This window comes from Chlorocebus sabaeus, chromosome 13, assembly GCF_047675955.1.
Source record: "Chlorocebus sabaeus isolate Y175 chromosome 13, mChlSab1.0.hap1, whole genome shotgun sequence".
Lineage (NCBI taxonomy): Eukaryota > Metazoa > Chordata > Mammalia > Primates > Cercopithecidae > Chlorocebus > Chlorocebus sabaeus.
This window is the reverse complement of record NC_132916.1, coordinates 63,332,704-63,353,534: the sequence shown is the minus strand read 5'-3', so window position 1 is coordinate 63,353,534 and position 20,831 is coordinate 63,332,704. Positions and strand designations below refer to the sequence as shown.

General features: G+C 40.9%; 1 protein-coding gene across 1 annotated transcript in view; it reads right to left on the bottom strand.

Annotated features, from left to right (window-relative positions):
- Positions 1–20,831, bottom strand: part of ECT2L (epithelial cell transforming 2 like) — a 110,066-nt gene that overhangs the window by 83,952 nt on the left and 5,283 nt on the right. The window contains exons 2-3 of the mRNA XM_073022536.1: positions 6,169–6,337; positions 4,879–4,991 (exon numbers count right to left, since the gene is read on the bottom strand). Coding sequence (XP_072878637.1) covers positions 4,879–4,991; positions 6,169–6,234 — 179 coding nt within the window. The 5' untranslated portion in view covers positions 6,235–6,337. The remainder of the gene's footprint in view (positions 1–4,878; positions 4,992–6,168; positions 6,338–20,831) is intronic.

Below are 20,831 nucleotides of genomic sequence, written 5' to 3'. Positions count from 1 at the left end.
CAGTTCACTGCAACCTCCACCTCCCAGATTCAAGCAATTCTGCCTCAGCCTCCCGAGTAGCTGGGATTAGAGGTGCCCGCCACCACGCCCAGCTAATATTTTTGTAATTAAAACTTGGAATATTTTGAAAAACTCCTTCCTCCTAGAGAGCTACCAAATGAAAATTTTTTTCTGATTATCTTTTTGTCATTTTTGGAATTAGGAGTGCTTTAGGTATCTGAATTCATTCAACAAGCATTTACTGAGTGGCTGCTATGTGCCTGGTATGGCTCTAAGTGCTAGAGATGAAAAGAGTCACCAAAGTCTTTGCTGTCGTGGAGCCCTCATTCTAGTGGGGTAGGCAGACAGCAAAGAAACAAGTCCTGCATGTCACATAGTGTCAGGTGGTGTCAAGCGGTAGACAGAGAAGCTCAACATGAGAAAGGGAGAGAGAGCAGCTCCACACACTCACAAAATGGGAGTGAGAACTTCAAGCCAGTGGATGTTGTCTAATATAGGCCAATAACCTTCCCTCCATCCATCCAATCAAAGAGCTTTGCTTTTTGCTTTTTCCTTTTAAAACTCAATGATTTTCTTTTTCTTTTCTTTTTTGTTTTTTTTAAGCATCATTCACCTCTAAAAACCATCCCAATTGCAAATGCTAATATTTCATGCGGTTGTCCTTAACCAGCCCACGTGTGTAGAAGGGCAGGAACATATGCAGAATACTGGGCGAAGGGGAAGGAAGTCAAGATGACTTGAATTTCCAGACTTGCCTTGGATATTTAGAAAACAGTCGTTTTAGATACAAGTGTACACTTACACTTTGAGTACTCCCCTCTCCTCTCTGACAAAGATTCTCTGCTTGACCAAACTTTAGTCAAGCTTCTGAAACTTCCCTTTGACCCACCTGTACACTTCCTTATAAAATTCTGTTTTAGTAAAGAGCCCTGTTAAGTCAGTTTAGGAAGAACCCCCACCCTGGATATCTTATCAGGTTCCTTACCCTCCACCCTCCCCCAGGTGTTGTCTGAGCACCCTGGCCTGTCTTCAGCAAGAGTCCTGTTGGGTCAGTGTATTCAGATCCCCGCTTACCCCTGATGTTTCCTTAAGTAATTTTCCATCCCCTGAGCCCCAGCCTGCTCCTTGGCTATCCGTTCCCACTTGTCCATGCTGCATCTGAAGTTGAGCCCAATCTCTCTCCCCTGACGCCATGCAGCAGTCCCTATAGCTATCTACTATCTCCATGGTTCTCAATAACATCTGCTTTACTGTCTTCATCAAGTTTCATTCCATGTTTTTTTTCTTTAATATCTTCACCATCTCCACACAGAAATATTCTCCTTTTAAATGGACATTCAGTAACTGAGAGTGATGTGGCTGTTCTATATTTAAAATTAACCTAGGAGTATGTTGTCTCTGAAAAACTGCACACCAGATTGCCTCACAGATCACAGCTGAGACAGACGTCCTCAAGTGAGCCCTGGCAGGCTGTCTAGGAAGAATGGAAGTGGGAGTCGGGGCTGTTCTCTCTTAATACACCTTGGTAGATACATTTTTCTGCCCTCCAACCCCATTTCGAGTCTGCTCTGATGGAGAAAAGTGACGAGAGCGAATCCTTCATGGGCTGTTTGTTATCTCACACACACACACACAAACACACACATACACACCTGGATCAATGCATTCCCCCTCTAGGGGATTCAGTTGCATGGATGCTGCCCCACCCACCGAGGAAAGCTGCAAGTTTGAGCAGCTCCGGCTCTGGAACCAAAGGCTTTTGTTTAAGGAATTACCAGGCACTAAGCAGAGGCAATTCAAAACCGGTTAAACCAGTGTGGCAAGGAGACTGATTCAGACTCCTCAGAGGTTTCTCCAAGTGTAACAGACACAAGCAACCCAGTTTCCTTTAAGGAGTCACAGGAAAGGTCAACCTAGTCAAGTGGTAGGGGAAAGACATCACTGGAAACCATTAGTCATGTGGATGACACGGGGCCATACCGTACTGAGGAAAAGCCACAATTGAGATATAAAGTTGCTGGGCATGAAAGACAAGCAGAGAAGGCTTCCCAGGAAAAGGGACATTTTAGTTGTGGCAAGGAGAATTTGCCAGAAGGATGGTTTAAGAAGCTGAACCTTTAAATAAATGTCTTAAATATAATAAAATTCCACTTAGGAAATCATCTTAAAACTTAACAATAGGGAATATTTATTAGGACAGGAAAGAAAACTCTAAGATATTTGAATATATCTCATAGAGATTAAGAATTTTTTTAAAGACAGTTGTGATAACAGTTCCCACCAATATTGCAATACCCTGTTTATAACTGAATTAAAACAAAAATTATTTGGAAATTATAAAACAAAACATCTAAAACAATGGTCTCTCTACCTTGAAAGAAAGGTATTGCACAAATATAGCCTAGCTTACATATAAAGATTTCAAGCATTCAAATAATGCTAATTTATTTCATTTATTAACAAGCTTATTTACAGTTATTGGGTAGGCAAGACTACAGGAATAAATGATTCAAAAGAAATGCTTAATAATTAAAAAGTGATTGTACTACCATTGGACCTAGCAATTCCATTCCTATATGTATAGCTAAGAGAAATAAAAACATCCCTATGCAAAAACTTGGACACAGATGTTCATAGCAGCATTATTTATAATAATTATTGTAAATAAAGATGGGAAACAGTCCATATGTCCATCAACTGATGAGTGGATAAATAAAATATCCATACAATGGGATAATATTTGGCAATAAAAAGGAAAGAAGTACTGATACGTACTACAAAATGGATGAACCTTGAGAACACTATAATATGTGAAAGAAGCCAGTCACAAAAGACCACATACTGTCTAATTCCATTTATACGAAAAGTCCAGAATAGGCAAATTTATAGAGACAGAAAGTAGATTCTTATTTGCCCAGATCTAGAGGGATGGAGATGAGAAGTTACTGTTAATGGGTAGGGGGGTTCTTTGTGGGGTGATGAAATGGTCTAAACATGTGGTTATGATCATGGAATTTCATGGAACTGTGAAATACAGTCTGCTCTCTGAAGAAATGCTACTGCTATCAAAAAAAAAAAACGCTTTCACTGAACAGGTTAGTTTTATATTTTTGTCTCAGAAAAAAGAATTCAGTTACCAGACAAAGGATGCAATTTCCAGTGACAAAATGCCAGGCCTAAATTAAGCTGCTTCAAAATATACCACAAGATCTCTAATGACCTCCAGTGGTCATGACTAAAATTGCGTGGTTTATGATACCTGAGCCTAGAACACGACGCACAAAGTGGTTATAAATGTGACGTCTGGTCTGTTATTTTCTTATCTTGAAAGCTGCAAAGTTGGAGTAAAAGGAAACATAGCCAATGACTATCATAAAATGTCTCTTCCCCCTGATACTTCAACATTGACTGAAGGGCCTGTTTATCCGTGCCCTGTCTTTGCAGCCTCTTTCAACAGAGCCAGAAAGACGCCTGTCTCCTTCCAGTGACTCCACTGAGAGAGTCCATTAACAATCTGCTTTGCACCCACAGATGCAGGAGTAGCCGACACGTGAGGAGGAGAGAAAAAATGACTGACCAAAAGAGACTGGCAGGAAAACACATAAGAAAGAACAAGAAGCAAGTGCTCCACCTAAAATACGCCAATTTGGTCATGCACAACTCTCAGATACTTTTGCGGGCTATCTAAGACATCCGAAGGTTACCCTCTCCTGCAGCCTCACCACCAAGTTCTAGTGAAAGTACCTAACATCAAATGATGCCATACTTAAAAGTTTTTCTAAACAAACATTAGTAAATAAGCCCAAACAACTTCACACAGTCTCCTCTGTAGGCCTAATGAAGTCCCAGCTCTCTCTTCTCTGGGTAAAAGGTTCATTCGAAAGGACAATGTTTCACAAACAGTATTCTATTATTTTTACCCTCATTGTTGGCCTCGGGCTACCAGAAATCCTCCAGACTAACATAAGGCCATTTATTTGGCATTGAAGGCTGGAAAAGCATCCTGCCACACACCCGCTACCAGCCTGGCTGGATTCTTCAGCCACACCCAGGCAAGCTGGAGGGCTCTCTAGAATATTTCGGTCAGTCCACACATATCTTGAATACCTTTAACTTCACAAAAGAGAATCCGTTTCTAACATTCGTCTGGCTAGTTAACAAGCCACAGGTTGTTTTGAGAATAATGCCTGATATTTGCTATGCTAATTAGTAAAGTATCTGATAACTCAGGTATTTTGACCTTCCAAACTAGAGCTGGCTAATCATTCCTAGGGTATTCATTCCTGACCAGAACATGAGCTGACCCTGGGCATAACTTCAACTCACAGATGTCACACTGTCTGTGCTGAGTGTTTTAAAGTAAATTACAGACATAACATGAGGGAAGGGGAAGAAAAAGAAAGAGAACCCTCTTGGCAATCCTTGACTAGGGCTGTGTAAGTCTTGCCCATATTCCTAAATGTTTCAACCACTGTCACTTGTCATATATTTTTTAGATCCATCCATTCATTTAATGATTTTGCCTACCTATGTCCCAGACATCCATTTGCAATATATTGTCTGTCTGATGGTTCCAAGGAAAATTTAATATGCTAAGAGAATGTTAAAAATTCACTGACTGAAGCCATTGTGTTTTTGCCAACATGAAACAGTCCCACCATACTATGAAAGCGTTAAATCCCCCCACGGCTCCACTTTAGCCTCAAGGAGAAAAGGAGAAAGCAGGCACTGGAAGAGTCTGTTTATAAACCTTAAAATATCAATTGCCTGTTTTTTTTTTTCCCCCTAGGAACAAAACATCTCTTAAAGGTTATATAAACATTTATATATGGTTTTCTTTAAGAATCAATGTTAATTACATCATTAGGCTACACTTACCTTAACTGTGATTTAGTGCATCTTAAAAAAATCGCGAATAAGAATTCTTGACGTTGCTTGTTAGTCCAGAGGTCAAACCAATGACTTATAAGAGCCACTCTTTCCTGAAAGAGCTATAAGGGGGAGGGGAGGAAGTGACATTTTGCTGTACAGTTCAATGTTTTTAATTGCTAAGCAATCTTTAGACAATCTACCAGCAACCTCACTGCTAATATTTGCAGAGTGCATTACAGTTCACACAGCGCTTTTATATAGAGAGAGAAAGGTCTCTCCTTTCAGGTTAAACTTTTTACCCAGGGATACTGACAAGCCCAGACTTGTTGGTTGGGCTGATGGGAAGGACTGGCAGGGGTGTAATTATAGAGGGGCCCAAGAAGGGCCTCTGGAAAACAAAGAGGTAATGATTCCTGGATCTTGTTTCTACCTAGGCTAATGTGGCCTAGAGAAACAGAGTCCATACATTTCATCTTGAAAACATATACGGGCTACACTCATTTAATTGTGAGAACAGGACCATTTGAGGTAGGTATAACTTCACTAACTCACAACCCTGGATCTTCATAGCACCCACCAAGATGAAAGTAAGAATCACTTAATAGCCAACAGAGACATGTCTCTAGGGAAGATATACATTAAGGACCAGAATCCCCCAAACCTGGGTTTCAGTCCAGCTTTGCTCAGATAGAGATAACAAACTCACTGTTCTTATCATAGGTCAGGCTTTAGCCCCAGCCTGGTCTAGTCTCCTTTCCCGGTGAATGAGGCTGAACTCACAAGAGCACCCGTGAGAGCTCTGAGCACTCAGTTCGCCTTCTCTATTGCCAGAGCCACCATAAGCCATTACATCACGACTTCCTGAATTACCTTAAAATAGGAGAGGCATCCCCAGGCCACATGGAACCATCCAATTGGCACAGGAGGGGAGAGAGGACTACAGAAATACACAGGAACACATGCATGAACACTCCCAGCCTCCACCACCAAAAGCACCTTCTCATATCCTCCCCTGTCTCCAGCAACTGTGTGTCCTGGAGGTCTCTATTTTGTCCCTGGAGGTACTGAGTGGAAAGGGAGGCCATCTGGAGCCTCCCTTAAGGTAGGAGATGGGGACTGGCGTGAGAAGAGACTGTCTTTGGGACAAAGCTAAGTTTATTTTTGTTTAAACTGAATCAAAAGCTAAATTCTTTAGAGAGTTTTTCTTTAAAAATATGGCAACAATGAGATCCAATATATCACAGTAAAATTAACCCTATGAATTAAACTTGTTCTACTTTAAAGTATGTAACTCACCTGTCTATTTAATGACTTGTTGCTAAAAGGTGTCCAGGCACTAAATCTTGTGTGGAAGCTCTCCATCTCCGCAGTTCTCCAGGAAGAATCCTCAGTTGACGTCTCAGCAAATTTTCTTCCACTTCTGGAAACTACAGGTTTATTTCAATAGGTGTGCAATTAAGATCACCTAGAAATATCCAATATGTTAGTGTCCTTATAGGAATTATATAATTATAGAAATTCACATATAACACATAGACAGAATTATAACAATTCATGTGTATACATGTGTATATATACAATTCATCTGTGTATACGATAAGCCATACAAATATACACAAAAATCCCATGAACTTCAAATCATTGCAATTATTCTATTCTTACCTACTTTCACCCAAATCTGAATTTAAACAAAAGTTGTTTTTTACTTTGCTGGGAAAATGGGAAGCACTGGAAAGGTTTCAGGAAATGATACTTAGAAACTGACATGATTCATCAGCCAAGGAGGTTGACTTTTTCTTTACCTGGAAAATAAGAATTTGTTATTTTGTCAATTTTTTTTTTTTTTTTTTTTTTTTTTTTTTTTTTTTTTTAGATAGAGTCTCGCTCTGTTGTCCAGGCTGGAGTGCAGTGGAGCGATCTTGGCTCACTACAACCTCCGTCTCCCGGGTTCAATCCATTCTCCTGGCTCAGCCTCCAGAGTAGCTGGGATTACAGGTGCGCACCACCATGCCTGGCTAATTTTTGTATTTTTAATGGAGACAAGGTTTCACCATGTTGGCCAGGCTGGTCTCGAACTCACGGACCTCAAATAATCTGCCCGCCTCGGCCCCTCAAAGTGCTGGGATTACAGGCGTGAGCCACTGCATCTATCCAAAAGTAAGAATTTGAAGTACTAGAAGATGATATTCCACCTGCCCATTTTTCAGGACAGAGGTCAAAGAGAATATAAAGAAAAACAAAATAGGCTATTGTATTATTTATTGCTGCATAGCAAATTACTCCCAAAATTTTCAGCTTAAAACAACAAACACTTATTTCAAAGCTTCTGTGATTCAAGAATCCAGACACAGTTTAGCGGGGTGCTGTCTTAGTCTAACAGGGCTCCTACAACAACAACCTGCCATAGACTGGGTGACTTGCACAGTGGAAATTTATTTTCTCATAGTTCTAGGGGCTATAATTCCAAGATTAAGATGCCAGTAGAGTTGGTTTGAGGAGGCTTCTCTTCCTGGCTTGTAGGCAGCTGTCTTCTCACCGTGTCCTCACGTGGCCTTTCTTCCATGTACATGCAGAAACAGAGATCTCTGGTGCTGCTGCTTCTTCTTCTTCTCTTTCTCCTTCTCCTTCCTTCTCCTTCTCCTTCTCCTCCTCCTTCCTCCTTCTTTTGCTTCCTCCTTCTTCTGCTTCTTCTTTCTGCTTCTCCTTTTCCTTCTTTTGAGACAGTGTCTTGCTTCTGTTGCTCAGACTGGAGTGTAGTGGTGCAATCATAGCTCACTGAGCTGGGCGTGGTGGTTCACGCCTGTAATCCCAGCTCTTTGGGAGGCTGAGGTGGGTGGATCACTTGAGGCCAGGAGTTTGAGACCAGCCTGGCCAACATGATGAAACCCTGTCTGCACTAAAAATACAAAAATTAGCCAGGCATAGTGGCGCACACCTGTAATCCCAGCTAATCCCAGCTACTTGGGAGGCTGAGGCAGGAGAATCACTTGAACCCGGAGGCAGTGGTTGCTGTGAGCCAGCCCTGGGTGACAGCGAGACTCCATCTCAAAAATAAAAAATAAAAATCATAGCTTTCTGTAACTGTAAACTTTTGGGCTCAAGGGTTCTTCCCACCTCAGCTTCCCTAAACACTGGGATTACAGATGCGAGCTGCACCTGGTCTCTTCTTATAAGGACATCAGTTCTGTCAGATTAAAGCCCCATGACCTTGTTTAACCTTTATTCCTTATAGGCACTATCTGCAAATACAATAATGATCGGGGTGAAGACTTCAACATATGAATTTGTGGGGAAAGGGGATACATTTCAGTTCATAACCAGTACCTCTGTGTCAAGGGCTCTTATAAGGCTACAGTCGAGGTGTTTGCAGGGACTGCAGTATCACTGAAGGCCCTGCAGCTCATTCATGTGGTTGTTGGTAGGATTCCATTCCTCATGCTCTGTTGGACTGAAGACTGCAGTGCTCACCAGCTGTTGGCTGGAGGCCTCCCTTGCCTTCCTTGCTACATGGTTCTCTCCATAGGGCATCTCCCATGGTAGCAGGCTTCCATCACAGTGAGCAAATGAGAAAGCAAGAGAGGGCACACCAGAGGGAAGCCACAGTCTCTTTGTAACCTAACCTCAGAAGGGATATCCCATCACTTTCACTATATACTATTGGTTAAAAGCAAGTCACCAGGTCCAGGCCACACTCAAGGGGAGAGGATTAGATGACAGCATGAATAGTAATATAGCCTATCATAGTTTACCCTTTGGGTCAGTTCCTTTCCTTTCCCATATGCAGAACACACATTTTTAAGGAAAACAACCCCAAAGTTCCATCTCATCAATATTTTTAGCACAGAGCTCATGAGCTAAGAACGATTCACAAGGTCTCTCTGTAGATACAGGTATAGCTCCCTTTGATCTAAATACCTTTGAACTAAAAAGATAAGTTATCTGGCCCTTGCCTCTGTAAACAATATATATCCTGGTAGAACAAGGAAAAGATAACTGCAATAGATAGTCCCATTCTTAAAGAAGGATGACATATGAAAGGATTCATAGCAATCCTGAAATGCAGCTACAGAAGACTGGGGCCCATTGATCATTTTGTCTCCAACAATCACATTCTCTTTTAGACCATGCCAGTGATTCCTTTGACAATGTCAACTTCTCAAAATTATCCTAAATTATGTATTTGATTCTAAGCAGTGCCATGTGCCACAATTATTTAGAGACCTTTTTTTTTCTCTCTCTCTCACTGTAGATATTTTGAGCCTATCAAGCTTCCTTAGAAAAAGCCAAACCCTATGTCTTCCTTCCTTGAGATGTTTTTCCAACTCAAAGTATTGGCTGGGTACCACCTTGTTCCATTCAGAGATCCTAAAAATGGTGTGACAACCATACTTTTGACTGGTCCTTACCAATAGGCATAGTTTTCAGCATCATTTATTGCTCAAAGGTCTTCTCAGTTTTTTCTTTACTAGTTGAAGATGTGAATCAGTTATTCCTTCCAACTGTGCTGAGTTTTGAGACTCTCTGAATTCTTTTATATTCCTGCTTGCAAACCAGCCAAATATTTTCTGAGCTCCTCTATCTCTTCTAGTACTTTGGCAAATGTGGCCTGTAGTAATAAACTCATTCTAATAGCATTCATTTTCTACCTCTTTGCATACAGTACAAACTTATTAGGTATATAATATGCCCTTTAATCTATTCCAGGCTATAGTTTTACAACTTTTTCCCACTGCATCACATGGATTGCCATCTTTTCAGGTCTTCCACAACAATTTCATGCTGTCAGACTGGAATGCCACATAATATAGAATGTGTTGCTGTTGTTACGGCAACATCCTACTCCTGGAACTGATTTCTGTATCTACCAAACATTCAAGGAAGAAATTACAGTTACACAAAATCTTCCAGAGAACAAAAAAAGTGGGAATGATTCCCAAGTTCTTTTATGAAGTTGGTATAACCTTTGTATAATCTTAACACCAAAACCCAAGGACTTTACAAGAAAGAAATATTACAAGCATACTACCATAAATATAGATGCATAAATCCTACCAAAAATTAGAACACCAAACTCAGTAGTATATAAAAAAGATCATATATCACCAGCAAGTTGGATTTATGTAAATTTTGTTTGACATTACAAAATCAATGTACTTCTCATTATGAACAAAAGAAAAAAAGAGAGAAAATTATATGATAATCTCAGTATATACAAAAAGTTTTCTTTTTGTTTGTTTGGAAAGGGTCTTGCTCTGTTGCCCAGGCTGGAGTGCAGTAGCTTGATCTTAGCTCATTGAGGCCTCAACCTCCTGGACTCATGCAAGCCTCCCACCTCAGCCTTAGCTGGGACCACAGGCACGTACCACCATGCCTTGGCCTCCCAAAGTGCTGGGATTACAGGTATGAGCCCTGCAGCTGGCCCAAAAAGTGTTTCTGATAAACCTCAATACCCGTTCATGACAAAAAGATCTCAGCAAACCAGGACTAGAAAGGAATTTCCTAATCTGAATAAGGACAAATACAATAACCTATAGCAGACATGACACTAATGGTAAAATCATAAAACTTTCTCTCTGTTCACTACCACTGTCTTTATTTAACATTATTCTGGAGGGTCTTTCCAATGTGATAAACCAATAAAATAAAGTAAAATGTTTAATAATTTAAAAGGAAAAAATAGGCCAGGCGCGGTGGCTCACGCCTGTAATCCCAGCACTTTGGGAGGCCAAGGCAGTGGATCACTTGAGGCCAGGAGTTTGAGACCAGCCTGGCCAACATAGCAAAACCCCATCTCTACTAAAAATACAAAAAGTAGCTGGGCGTGGTGGTGCATGCCTGTAGTCCAGCTACTCGGGAGGCTGAGGCAGGAGAATTGCTTGAACCTGGGAGGCAGAGGTTGCAGTGAGTTGAGATTGCGCCACTGCACTCCAGCCTGTGTGATGAGGTGAGACACTGTCTCAAAAAAAAAAAAGGAAAAATTAAATTGTCATTATGTATTACAAACATAATTATCATAATTATATGTAGAAAATATTAAAGAATCTATAGATAAATTCACAAGCTTGGCAAGGTTGCTGCACACTAGGCTTACATACAGAAATCAATTGTTTTTCTGTATGCTAACAACATTTAATAAGCAACAACATATCATTTATAACAGCATTTAAAAATCCAATATAGGCAGAGGCAGGAGGATTGCTTGGGTCTGAGTGTTTGAGACTAGTCTGTGCAACATAGCAAGACCATGTGTCTACAAAATTTTTTAAAGAAAATTAGCCAGGAATGGTGGTGCATGCCTGTAGTCCCACCTACTCCGGAGGCTAAGGTGGGAGGATCGCTTGAGTCCTGGGAGGTTGAAGTTTTACTGAGCTGTTATCTTATCCCTGCACTCCAGCCTGGGCAACTGAATGAGACCCTGTCTCCAAAACAAAAACAAAAACAAAATCCAATATAAATCAAGGTGGGACAAGTATTCCACATAGAATACTAAAAATTTTATCCAGACAAAATTTTTCAAGACCTAAAGAAGAGTATACATCTGTGAAGATATTGATTCTTCTAAATTAATCTATTACTCAATACAGTCTCATGAAAACCCAGCAAGTGTGGGGGGTGTGTGTGTGACAAACTGATTATAAAATGTGTATGAAAATGCAAAGGGTCAAGACTAGCAAAGACAACTTTAAAAAGAACAAAGTGGTTGGACTTACTCGACTTGATATCAGGACTTGTTATAAAGCTAGTGTAAATAACAGCATGAGATATTGGCACAAGAATAAACAAATAAACCAATGGAACAGAGCAATTATTCCAGAAACAGACCCACATACATATGGACACTTGACCTATGACAAGGATGGCACTGTAGAGCAGTGGGATAGGATGGCTCCAGTCAGTAACACATGTGGTATAACAACTGCCCAGCTGGACCCAGCACACCCTCACAACTATGAGAAATAATAAATTATTATTGTTTGAAACCATTAAATTTTGGGATGGTTTGATATCCAGCAATAACAAAAAAAAATTGGTACCTGGCAGTAGAGTATTGCTATAATATAACTTAAAACATACGATACTGGCGTTGGGACTGGGAAGCAAGTGGAAATTAAAAGGGTGTGGAGGAGATGGTGTAGTGGAGTCTAGAGAAAGGCTAGTCAGAAGATGACTGGCATTATGTAGCAGTGGAAAGTTTAGTAACACTGTTACCTGCACTAATGTGGAGGATAGAAAATGTGTCAATGAATTTATAGACCTGGCTAAAGAAATTCTGAGCAGGATGTAGAAAGTGCTGATTGGCTCCTTTAGCTGTCCAAGGTGAGAGATATGAATTAACTTAAAAAATCTGTTTAGTCTTGGGGCAAATTTTAATGACAAAGAATATCTAGGCTGGGTCCGGTGGCTCATGCCTATAATCCTAGCACTTTGGGAGGCTCAGACAGGCAAATTGCTTGAGCTCAGGAGTTTGAGACAAGCTTGGGCAACATGGCAAAACCCTGTCTCTAAAAAAAAATACAACCATTAGTAGGGTAAAAGAAAACAAAAATTACCCCTGGGACAGCAAGACCAACCCTTCCTCTCTCTCTTCCTCCTCAGCCTACTCAACATGAAGATGATGAGGATGAAGACCTTTGTGATGATCCACTTCCACTTAATGAACAGTGAATATATTTTGTCTTCCTTATGATTTTCTTAATAACATTTTCTTTTCTCTAGTTTACTTCATTGAGAGAAAACAGAATATAATACGCATAACATACATTATACATTAATCGGCTGTGTTATCAGTAAGGCTTCCAGTCAACAGTAGGCTATTACTAGTTAAGTTTTGGGGGAGTCAAAAGTTACGCATGGCCAGGTGCAGTGGCTCACGACTGTAATCCCAGCACTTTGGGAGGCTGAGGTGGGCAGATCACCTGAGGTTAGGAGTTTGAGACCAGCCTGGCCAACATGGCAAAACCCCATCTCTACTAAAAATATAAAAATTAGCTGGGCGTGGTGGTGGGCACCTGTAATCCTAGCTACTCGAGAGGCCAAGACAGGGGAATCGCTTGAACCCAGGAGGCGGAGGTGGCAGTGAGTTGAGATTTCACCACTGCACTCTAGCCTGGGGGACAGATCGTGGCTCCATCTCAAAAAAAAAAAAAAAAAAAAAAGGCGTGAATTTTCAGCTGCACAGGGGATATGTGCCTCTAACTCCCACATTGGTCAAGGGTCAACTATAAAAGAGTTTTAAAGAATCTTAAAGTGTTTGTCCCATAGCACCCCAATCCATAGCCCAAAGCAGAAAAGGACCTATCTCAAAGAGACTTGTGGATATAGCTTTTGTCTAATAGAATAAATTACAATTACATACATACAAAGCCCACAGAATTGTCAAGAGGCTTGTTCTCATGAAAGCATGGCCAGCTTGAAATAAGAAGGACCAAGAAATTTTGAAATAAAAAGTCTCTAAGCCACCATTTTAAGCTGGGTGTCTAGGGAAACAGATAACGTGTCTTTTGAGCTCACAGGTCTCCAGATTGACAGGAGTGATGAACCTCTCATTTGCAACTGGACCTGATGGAGATCACAAGAGACTGGGCTTCAAGCCCCATACCACAATTGGAAGACACTATGGTGGTGTCTTGGTGTGAAATAAATGTATTTTGTGTGCTGCAAGTATGAATTGTGGCCAGAAGGAGGAACATGGTATATTGTCTGTGCCCATGGCCAGGAACAATTGCTCCCATCCCTGTACCCACATACCGGTTCTCTATCAAAAGGTGGAGTCTATTCTTCTCCCTCTCCTTGAATCAATCTGCACTAGCACTGGCTTCTTTTAACCAATGGATATTGTGGAAGTGATAATGTGTGACTTCTGGGCATGGACCTTAAGAAGACTTGCAGCTTCTATTTTTGCATTCTTGGAATCCAGCTGCCATGTAAATAAGCCTGGGCTGGGATACTGGATGACAGGAGACCATATGGAGAGAGCTCGAGCCAGCCTCCAGCTGTTTCAGCCACCGCTGTCAAAGCACCAAATGTGCAAATGAAGTCATCTTGGATATTCCAACTAAGCTTCCAGGTGAGTGCAACCACATGAATCACCCCAGCCCCCAACACACAAAGCATAAGAACTGCCCAGCTGAGGCCAGCCTACCCACAGAATTGTGAAAAATAACACGTTTCCTATTTCAAGCTACTGAACTTTGGAATGGTTTGTTATCCAGAACAGACTGACAAAGCCATGTGTTGGTGAGCATCCAGAGCTCTCACACAGTTGGTGAAAGTACAAATTGGTATATGTACTTTGAAAAACTATTTGGCGTTATTTCCAGAATAATGCCAAACTTGACCCAACTGGAAAAAATATACATGTGGACTAAAATATATCACCAAGAATATGCACAGCTGCACTGGATAGCTCCAAACTGGAGACAACCCAGCATCCACCAGTAGTGCAGTGGATAAATCTACTGTCATGCATTCATGCATTAGAATACTATACATAAATGTATAGTATAAATGTAGTCTGCTGCTACACAAAACAGTAAGGATGAATCACACACAGAGTACGTTACACAGAGGAAGCTGGGAATAAAATAATACATGTGGCATGGGTTCATTTACCAAAGTTCTACCCTGTAGTGTTAGACGTCAAGATAAGGTTTACCTCTGGGGAGGAAAGAGAGGGTAATGATTGGGAGGGGACGCAAGAGGTTATTCTGCATGCTGGTGCTGATGTAGAGAGGGAGCTCTACACTTCCCGTATGCTGTGACGCATTGAATGCTACACTCATGATCTGCATGTTTTTCTATGTCCTATATTTCAATCAAGTTTATAAAATGATATCATTCACGATAATATCAAGTACTACTGAGTACCTAGAAAAAATTAAGAGTGCCAACTTTATGAAGAAAATTATAAAATTTTATTGAAAAATACTTTTAAAGTCCTAAATAAATGGAGAGAGATGTCTTATTCATGGATTAGAGGACTCAGTAGAGTGAAGAGATTAACTGCCTCAACTTGATCTACAGATTCAACGCAAGCTCAGCAACAAGAGATATTGTGGGGGGTGTGTGTGTGTGTGTGTGTGTAAAACTTCAAAGCTGATTCTAAAATATTTATGGAACTTTAAAGGGCCAAAACCAGTCAAGACAGTCTGAATAAACAAGGAAGCGAGATGTGTTTCTAGATACCAAGACTAACTATAAAGCTGTAGTAATAAGATGATAAAAATATTAGTTTGGGGACAGACAACAAAACCTGTGGAACAGAAGAGAAACTCCAAAACAGACCCAGGTATACAGGGGCACTTGTTAGATGACGAATCAGAAGGGGAAGGGTGGATAGTTTCATTTATAGAAAATGGATTATCTGTTTTAAAAAAGAAAAGAAATTGGACCCCTTTCTCACACTATATACACACACACATCAACTATAGAAAGTTTTTTCATATATATAAAATCAATTACACATGGTCTGTGAATCCCCAGAAGACAAAATTAGGAACAGTCGATGATGTCAGAGAAGAAGATTTTGGCTCAATCTAAGTGGGAAGAAAATCACTCCACAGCTCTAGCTGTCTCCAGAGATTATGTCCATTACTGGAGTTGGTAAAACTTAAGGTGGACAACCACTTGTCAGTGATTTTCTAGCTGGGATTCAAGCATCACAAACTTCTAAGTTTCTAAGCAACCCTCTATTGCTATAAGTTCCAAGAAGAGAGAGTACAACGTGGCTTGGTGTAGCTGAAGAAACTTTATTGAAGAGTCAAAATAATTCTAGAATAAGACATTTGCAGTGCCTCTGCTCTTATTACATTTCAAGAGAAGCAGCACATTTTTTTTCAATGAATATATTAGGCATGCAGCATATTAGGAACAATTTTAGAAATGTTACAGACGAGCAGCATGGCAGAGAGAGCACTAGATTTGGATCTCTGCTCTGACTCCCCAAAATTAAAGCTTTACAAGTGATTTACTATTTGGGCCTCAGTTTCCTCATGTGTAAAGCAAGACAGTGATGTGTCTTGGTAAACTATATTATAATGTGTTGTTCAGATAAAAACCTCTTGGCAATGTGGGAAATTAAATACCTCCTTCTGAATCAACACTGAATGAAAACAAATTCTTAGTTTCATAAGATGCCCAGCTGTTGTTACATGAAATCCCTCCAAGAGCCAACATATGGGATTTTTATTTAGCAAGTTCTCAAAATTCTTATTACACTCTGTGTTAAGGGATTACTGAGTTATATAATGAGCTGAACATTACAGAAAGAATAGTCGCTGTCTCTGCTGGTGGGCTTAAATATGTGAGCATAGTATAGTATATTATGTGTGTGTGTGTACATGCATATATGTACAACTTTGGACAGGATTATTTTCTTTTTCTCTTTCCTTTAGTTTTTTACAGTTGGGATTTCACTGTATTGTTTAGACTGGAGTGCTTCGGCACAATCATGGCTTACTGCAGCCTCAAATTTCTGCCTCAAGGGATTCTCTGGCCTCAGCCTCCCGGGTAGCTGGGGCTATAGGCATGACCAACTGCTCCTGGCTCAGGATTATTATCATTATTTATTTATTTATTTATTTATTTATTTATTTATTTTGAGATAGAGTCTCTCTGTGTTGCCCAGGCTGGAGTACAGTGGTACAATCTCGCCTCACTGTAAGGTCCGCCTTCTGGGTTCAAGTGATTTTCCTGCCTCAGCTTCCTGAGTAGCTGGGATTACAGATGCACACCACCACGCCTGGCTAATTTTTGTATTTTCAGTAGAGATGGGGTTTCACCATGTTGACCAGGCTGGTCTCCAGCTCCTGGCCTCAAGTGATCCGCCCATCTCGGCCTCCCAAAGTGCTGGGATTACAGGTGTGAGACACCGTGCACTGCCTGCCTCAGATTATTTTGATTATGTGAAGATACTAATTTTGTTGACTAGCTAGTCAACCCAGGGAGAAATGGCAGGCTGACAATTACTACTTCTTTAATGGAATACTTTCTTTTCTTATTCTAGCATTTTACATTGCTCCAAATAGTAGTGCCATAAGATATTAATAACTATTTCCCCAGAAAACAGGATCTGTGATTAAATGATTGAGATATTAAACTTATTTCTTTTCTGTAGGATGTTTTGGATGTTTTAATATGCTTAATGTTCACACTGAATCTCCAAGAGGGGAAAATAATATCCAGCATTTTCCTTCGTTCATTGTTATATGGAGACTATCATAGTGTGTATTGATTATCTAATGGGGTTATCATACTGTTTATTTAATGCTGTATAACGAATTGTCCCAAAACTCGATGGCTTAAAATAACAAACACTTATTATCTCACGGTTTCTATGAGTGATGAGTGTAGACATAGTTTAGCTGGGTCCCCCAGCTTAGGGTCTCTCACTATCCAAGTGTCAGCTGAGGATGCCACAGCTGGACTGGGGAATTAACTTCCAAGCTCACGTAAGTGGTTGTTGGTGGGATACAGTTCCTCCTAAACTGTTGGAATGAGAGACTCAGTTCTTCGCTGGCTGTTGGCCAGAGGCTCCCCTCCCATGTGGGCCTCTTTATAGTTCAGAGCGAGCAAGAGAGTAAGAGCGGGCAGGCAAGATGGAAGCCAGAGCCCTTGCGTGGCGTAACCTCAGAAGTGACAAGTAACACACTATCACTTTTTGATTAATCAGAACAGGGGTTTAGCAACCACAGTCAGCAGGCCACATCTGGCCCACCACCAGATTTTATAAAGTGTAACTGGGATACACACAATCTCATTTATTTATGTATTGTCTGTGGTTGCTTTTCTTTAGTAAATTTCACTTATGAGTCTCTTGTTTTCTTATTGTTTCCATATTTATTCAGTATTTTTCTTCATCTACTTACCAGAGAATTTTTTTTTTTCTTTTTTGAGACGGAGTCTCTCTCTGTCACCCAGGCCGGAGTGCAATGGCATGATCTTGGCTCACTGCAACCTCCACCTCCCTGGTTCAAGCAATTCCCCTGCCTCAGCCTCCCGAGTAGCTGGGATTGCAGGTGCATGCCACCGTACCTGGCTAATGTTTTTTGTATTTTTAGTAGAGACAGGGTTTCACCATGTTGGCCAGACTGGTCTCGAACTCCTGACCTCAGGCAGTCTGCCCACTTCAGCTTCCCAAAGTGCTGGGATTACAGATGTGAGCCACCACACCTGGCCTCTGTGGCTGCCTTTTTGGCTACAATGAAATTAAGTAATCGGGAAAAAGACCATATGGCTCAGAAAGCAAAAAATATGTATTATCTGGGCCTTTACTGAAAAAGTTTGTCAACTCCTGCATTATAGGCATCTAGGCCACATCTAAGGGAAGGGGATTCACATAAGGCATAAAGACCAGGAAGCTGAGGTTATTGGGAGCCATTTTAGAAGCTTCCTCCCCATAGTGTCTGCCACAGAATAGGTATTCGGCAAGTATTTGCTGAATGAATAAATGGATAATTGTTCTATAATTGCAGTTCAAACCATAACTGCTATGGTTTGAATGTGTCACCTCCAAATATCAGGTTTTGAACCTTAATGGCCAACGTAATGATATGAAGAGGTTGGGCCTTTAAGAGATAGGTCATGAGGGCTCCTTCCCTTGTGAGCTGGAATTCAGATCCTTTTAAGGCTTCACACAGCGTTCACCTCACTTGCCCTTCCACCTTCTGCCATGTGAGGGCAGACATTCCTCCCCTGCGGAGAATGCAACAACAAGGCGTCCTCTTGGAAGCAGAGAGCAGCCCTCACCAGCCAACCAGACCTGTCAGCACCTTGACCTTGGATTTACCAGCCTCCAGAACTGTGAGAAATACATTCCTATTGCTTATAAATTACCAGTCTCAGGTTTTATTATAGCAGCAGAAACAGAGACATGCATCTGCTAATTTTCCAAATTCAGGGGATAAAAAAGCAAGTTATTAGTAAGAAAAAAACAAATTCCTTCACGATTAGGATTTGACAACTGTGTCACAACTGTGACAATTTATCAAGTCTGTGATCTTACTAGCAATTTCCATCATTATGTTTAATAAGTCATATGGTAAAATAAGCTTAGAATTGAATTAAATATAGATTTGACAGATTATTCTTCCATGACATCAGCAAATTAGAAAAAATGGAAGCATTTTAAGGGACTCATTTGAGGTGAGAATTCATTCTGGGGCAAGAATACTTATTGTGCATTCTGTTTACAATACAGCAGTCACCATCATCTTCTATATACAAGAGGGGTTCAAAACCTTAGTGTATAAAACCAAACTCTCAACCATTTTTTCAGCCTTTTTGTGTGTCTTTTCTACAGAAGCGAAAATACTGTGCCATGAAGTTCTTCCTTGATTTTTTTTTTTTTTTTTTGAGACAGAGTCTCGCTCTGTCACCCAGGTTGGAGTGCAGTGGCGTGATCTCGGCTCACTGCAAGTTCCACCTCCCGGGTTCACACCGTTCTCCTGCCTCAGCCTCCCGAGTAGCTGGGACTACAGGCCCTTGCCACCACGCCTGGCTAATTTTTTGTATTGTTAGTAGAGACGGGGTTTCACTGTGTTAGCCAGGATGGTCTCGATCTCCTGACCTCGTGATCTGCCTGCCTCGGCCTCCAAGGGATCACAGGCGTGAGCCACTGCACCCGGCCTCCTTGATCATTTAAGAATGATCTTTTTCTTCTACAAAGTGGCATGTCTCTACTGGAAAAGTGAATGTTGTGGCTGCCATCTCACAGCCCAGCTTTTGACTTCGAATTGAAACTCCAGTGTGGGTGATGCAAAACTGGAGGCCCCTTTGTTACCTCACTCTGTAAAGCAAGGGCCTAAATGATTCTAAAGTCTGTTGCAAGAAGGGAATAAAACAGAAGACCCCAATCTGTGTCTTTCCTCATTTGTAACTGGATCCAACAAACGTGCTAAGTAACAAGATCAAAATGAGGAGGGGGATGTGTAGTAAATATTGTATTTAACATCTTAATTTTTGTTTGAGTGTCTACACTGACTGGCACAGCACTAGAAAATCTCTTCCCCCGTACACTGGCTCATTGAATCCTCAGATTCACACTGGGAGTTAGATTATAGAAGAGAAGAACATGGTAGAGAAAATCATCCAGTCGGCATGCAGTGGCTCACACTTGTAATCCAGGCATTTTGGGAGGCCAAAGTGGGTGGATTGTTTGAGCTCAGGAGTTCCAGATCAGCCTGGCCAATATGGCAAAGCTCCATCTCTACAAAAATTAACCAGGTGTGGTGGCATTCGCCTGTAGTCCTAGCTAGTTGGGAGGCTGGAGTGGGAGGACTGCTTGAGCCCAGGAGGCAGAGGTTACTGTGAACCAAGGTCCAAGATTGTGCCACTGCATTCCAGCCTGGGCAATACAGTGAGACGCTGACTCAGAAAAAATAAAAGAAAATCAGAAAATCATCCAAGGTTACACAGGTGGTAATTGGCTATCAAGTTTCAAAATTATACTAGATTTTTTTCCTGAAGTGTAAGTTTAACTTGAATATAAAACGGTATTAAAAGAAAAACTTCAGCTGAATTAAATTTAAAGGAGTTTAATTGAGCAATGAACGATTCGCGAATCAGGCAGCTCCCAGAATCACAGCAGATTCAGAGAGACTCCAGCGGTGCCTTGTGGTCAGAACAAATTTATAGACAAAAAAGTGAAGTGATGTACAGAAATCAGAAATGAGGTACAGGAACAGCTGGATGGGTTACAGCCCAGCATTTGCCTTATTTGAACACAGTCTGAACCCTCAGCCGTGTATGAGTGGTTGAAGTATGGCTCCTGGGATTGGTCAAGACTCAGCGATTGTTACAGGCACGTACTCCTAAGTTAGGTTTTCATTCCTGTCTACCTATTAAATTAGGTGGCAATTCATCCACAAGGATTCAAATATAAAAGTACCGAGTCCATCTCAGGCCATATTTAGTTTGCTTTAACAACTGCTACGGATGTATTTGGAAATACATTTCTATGT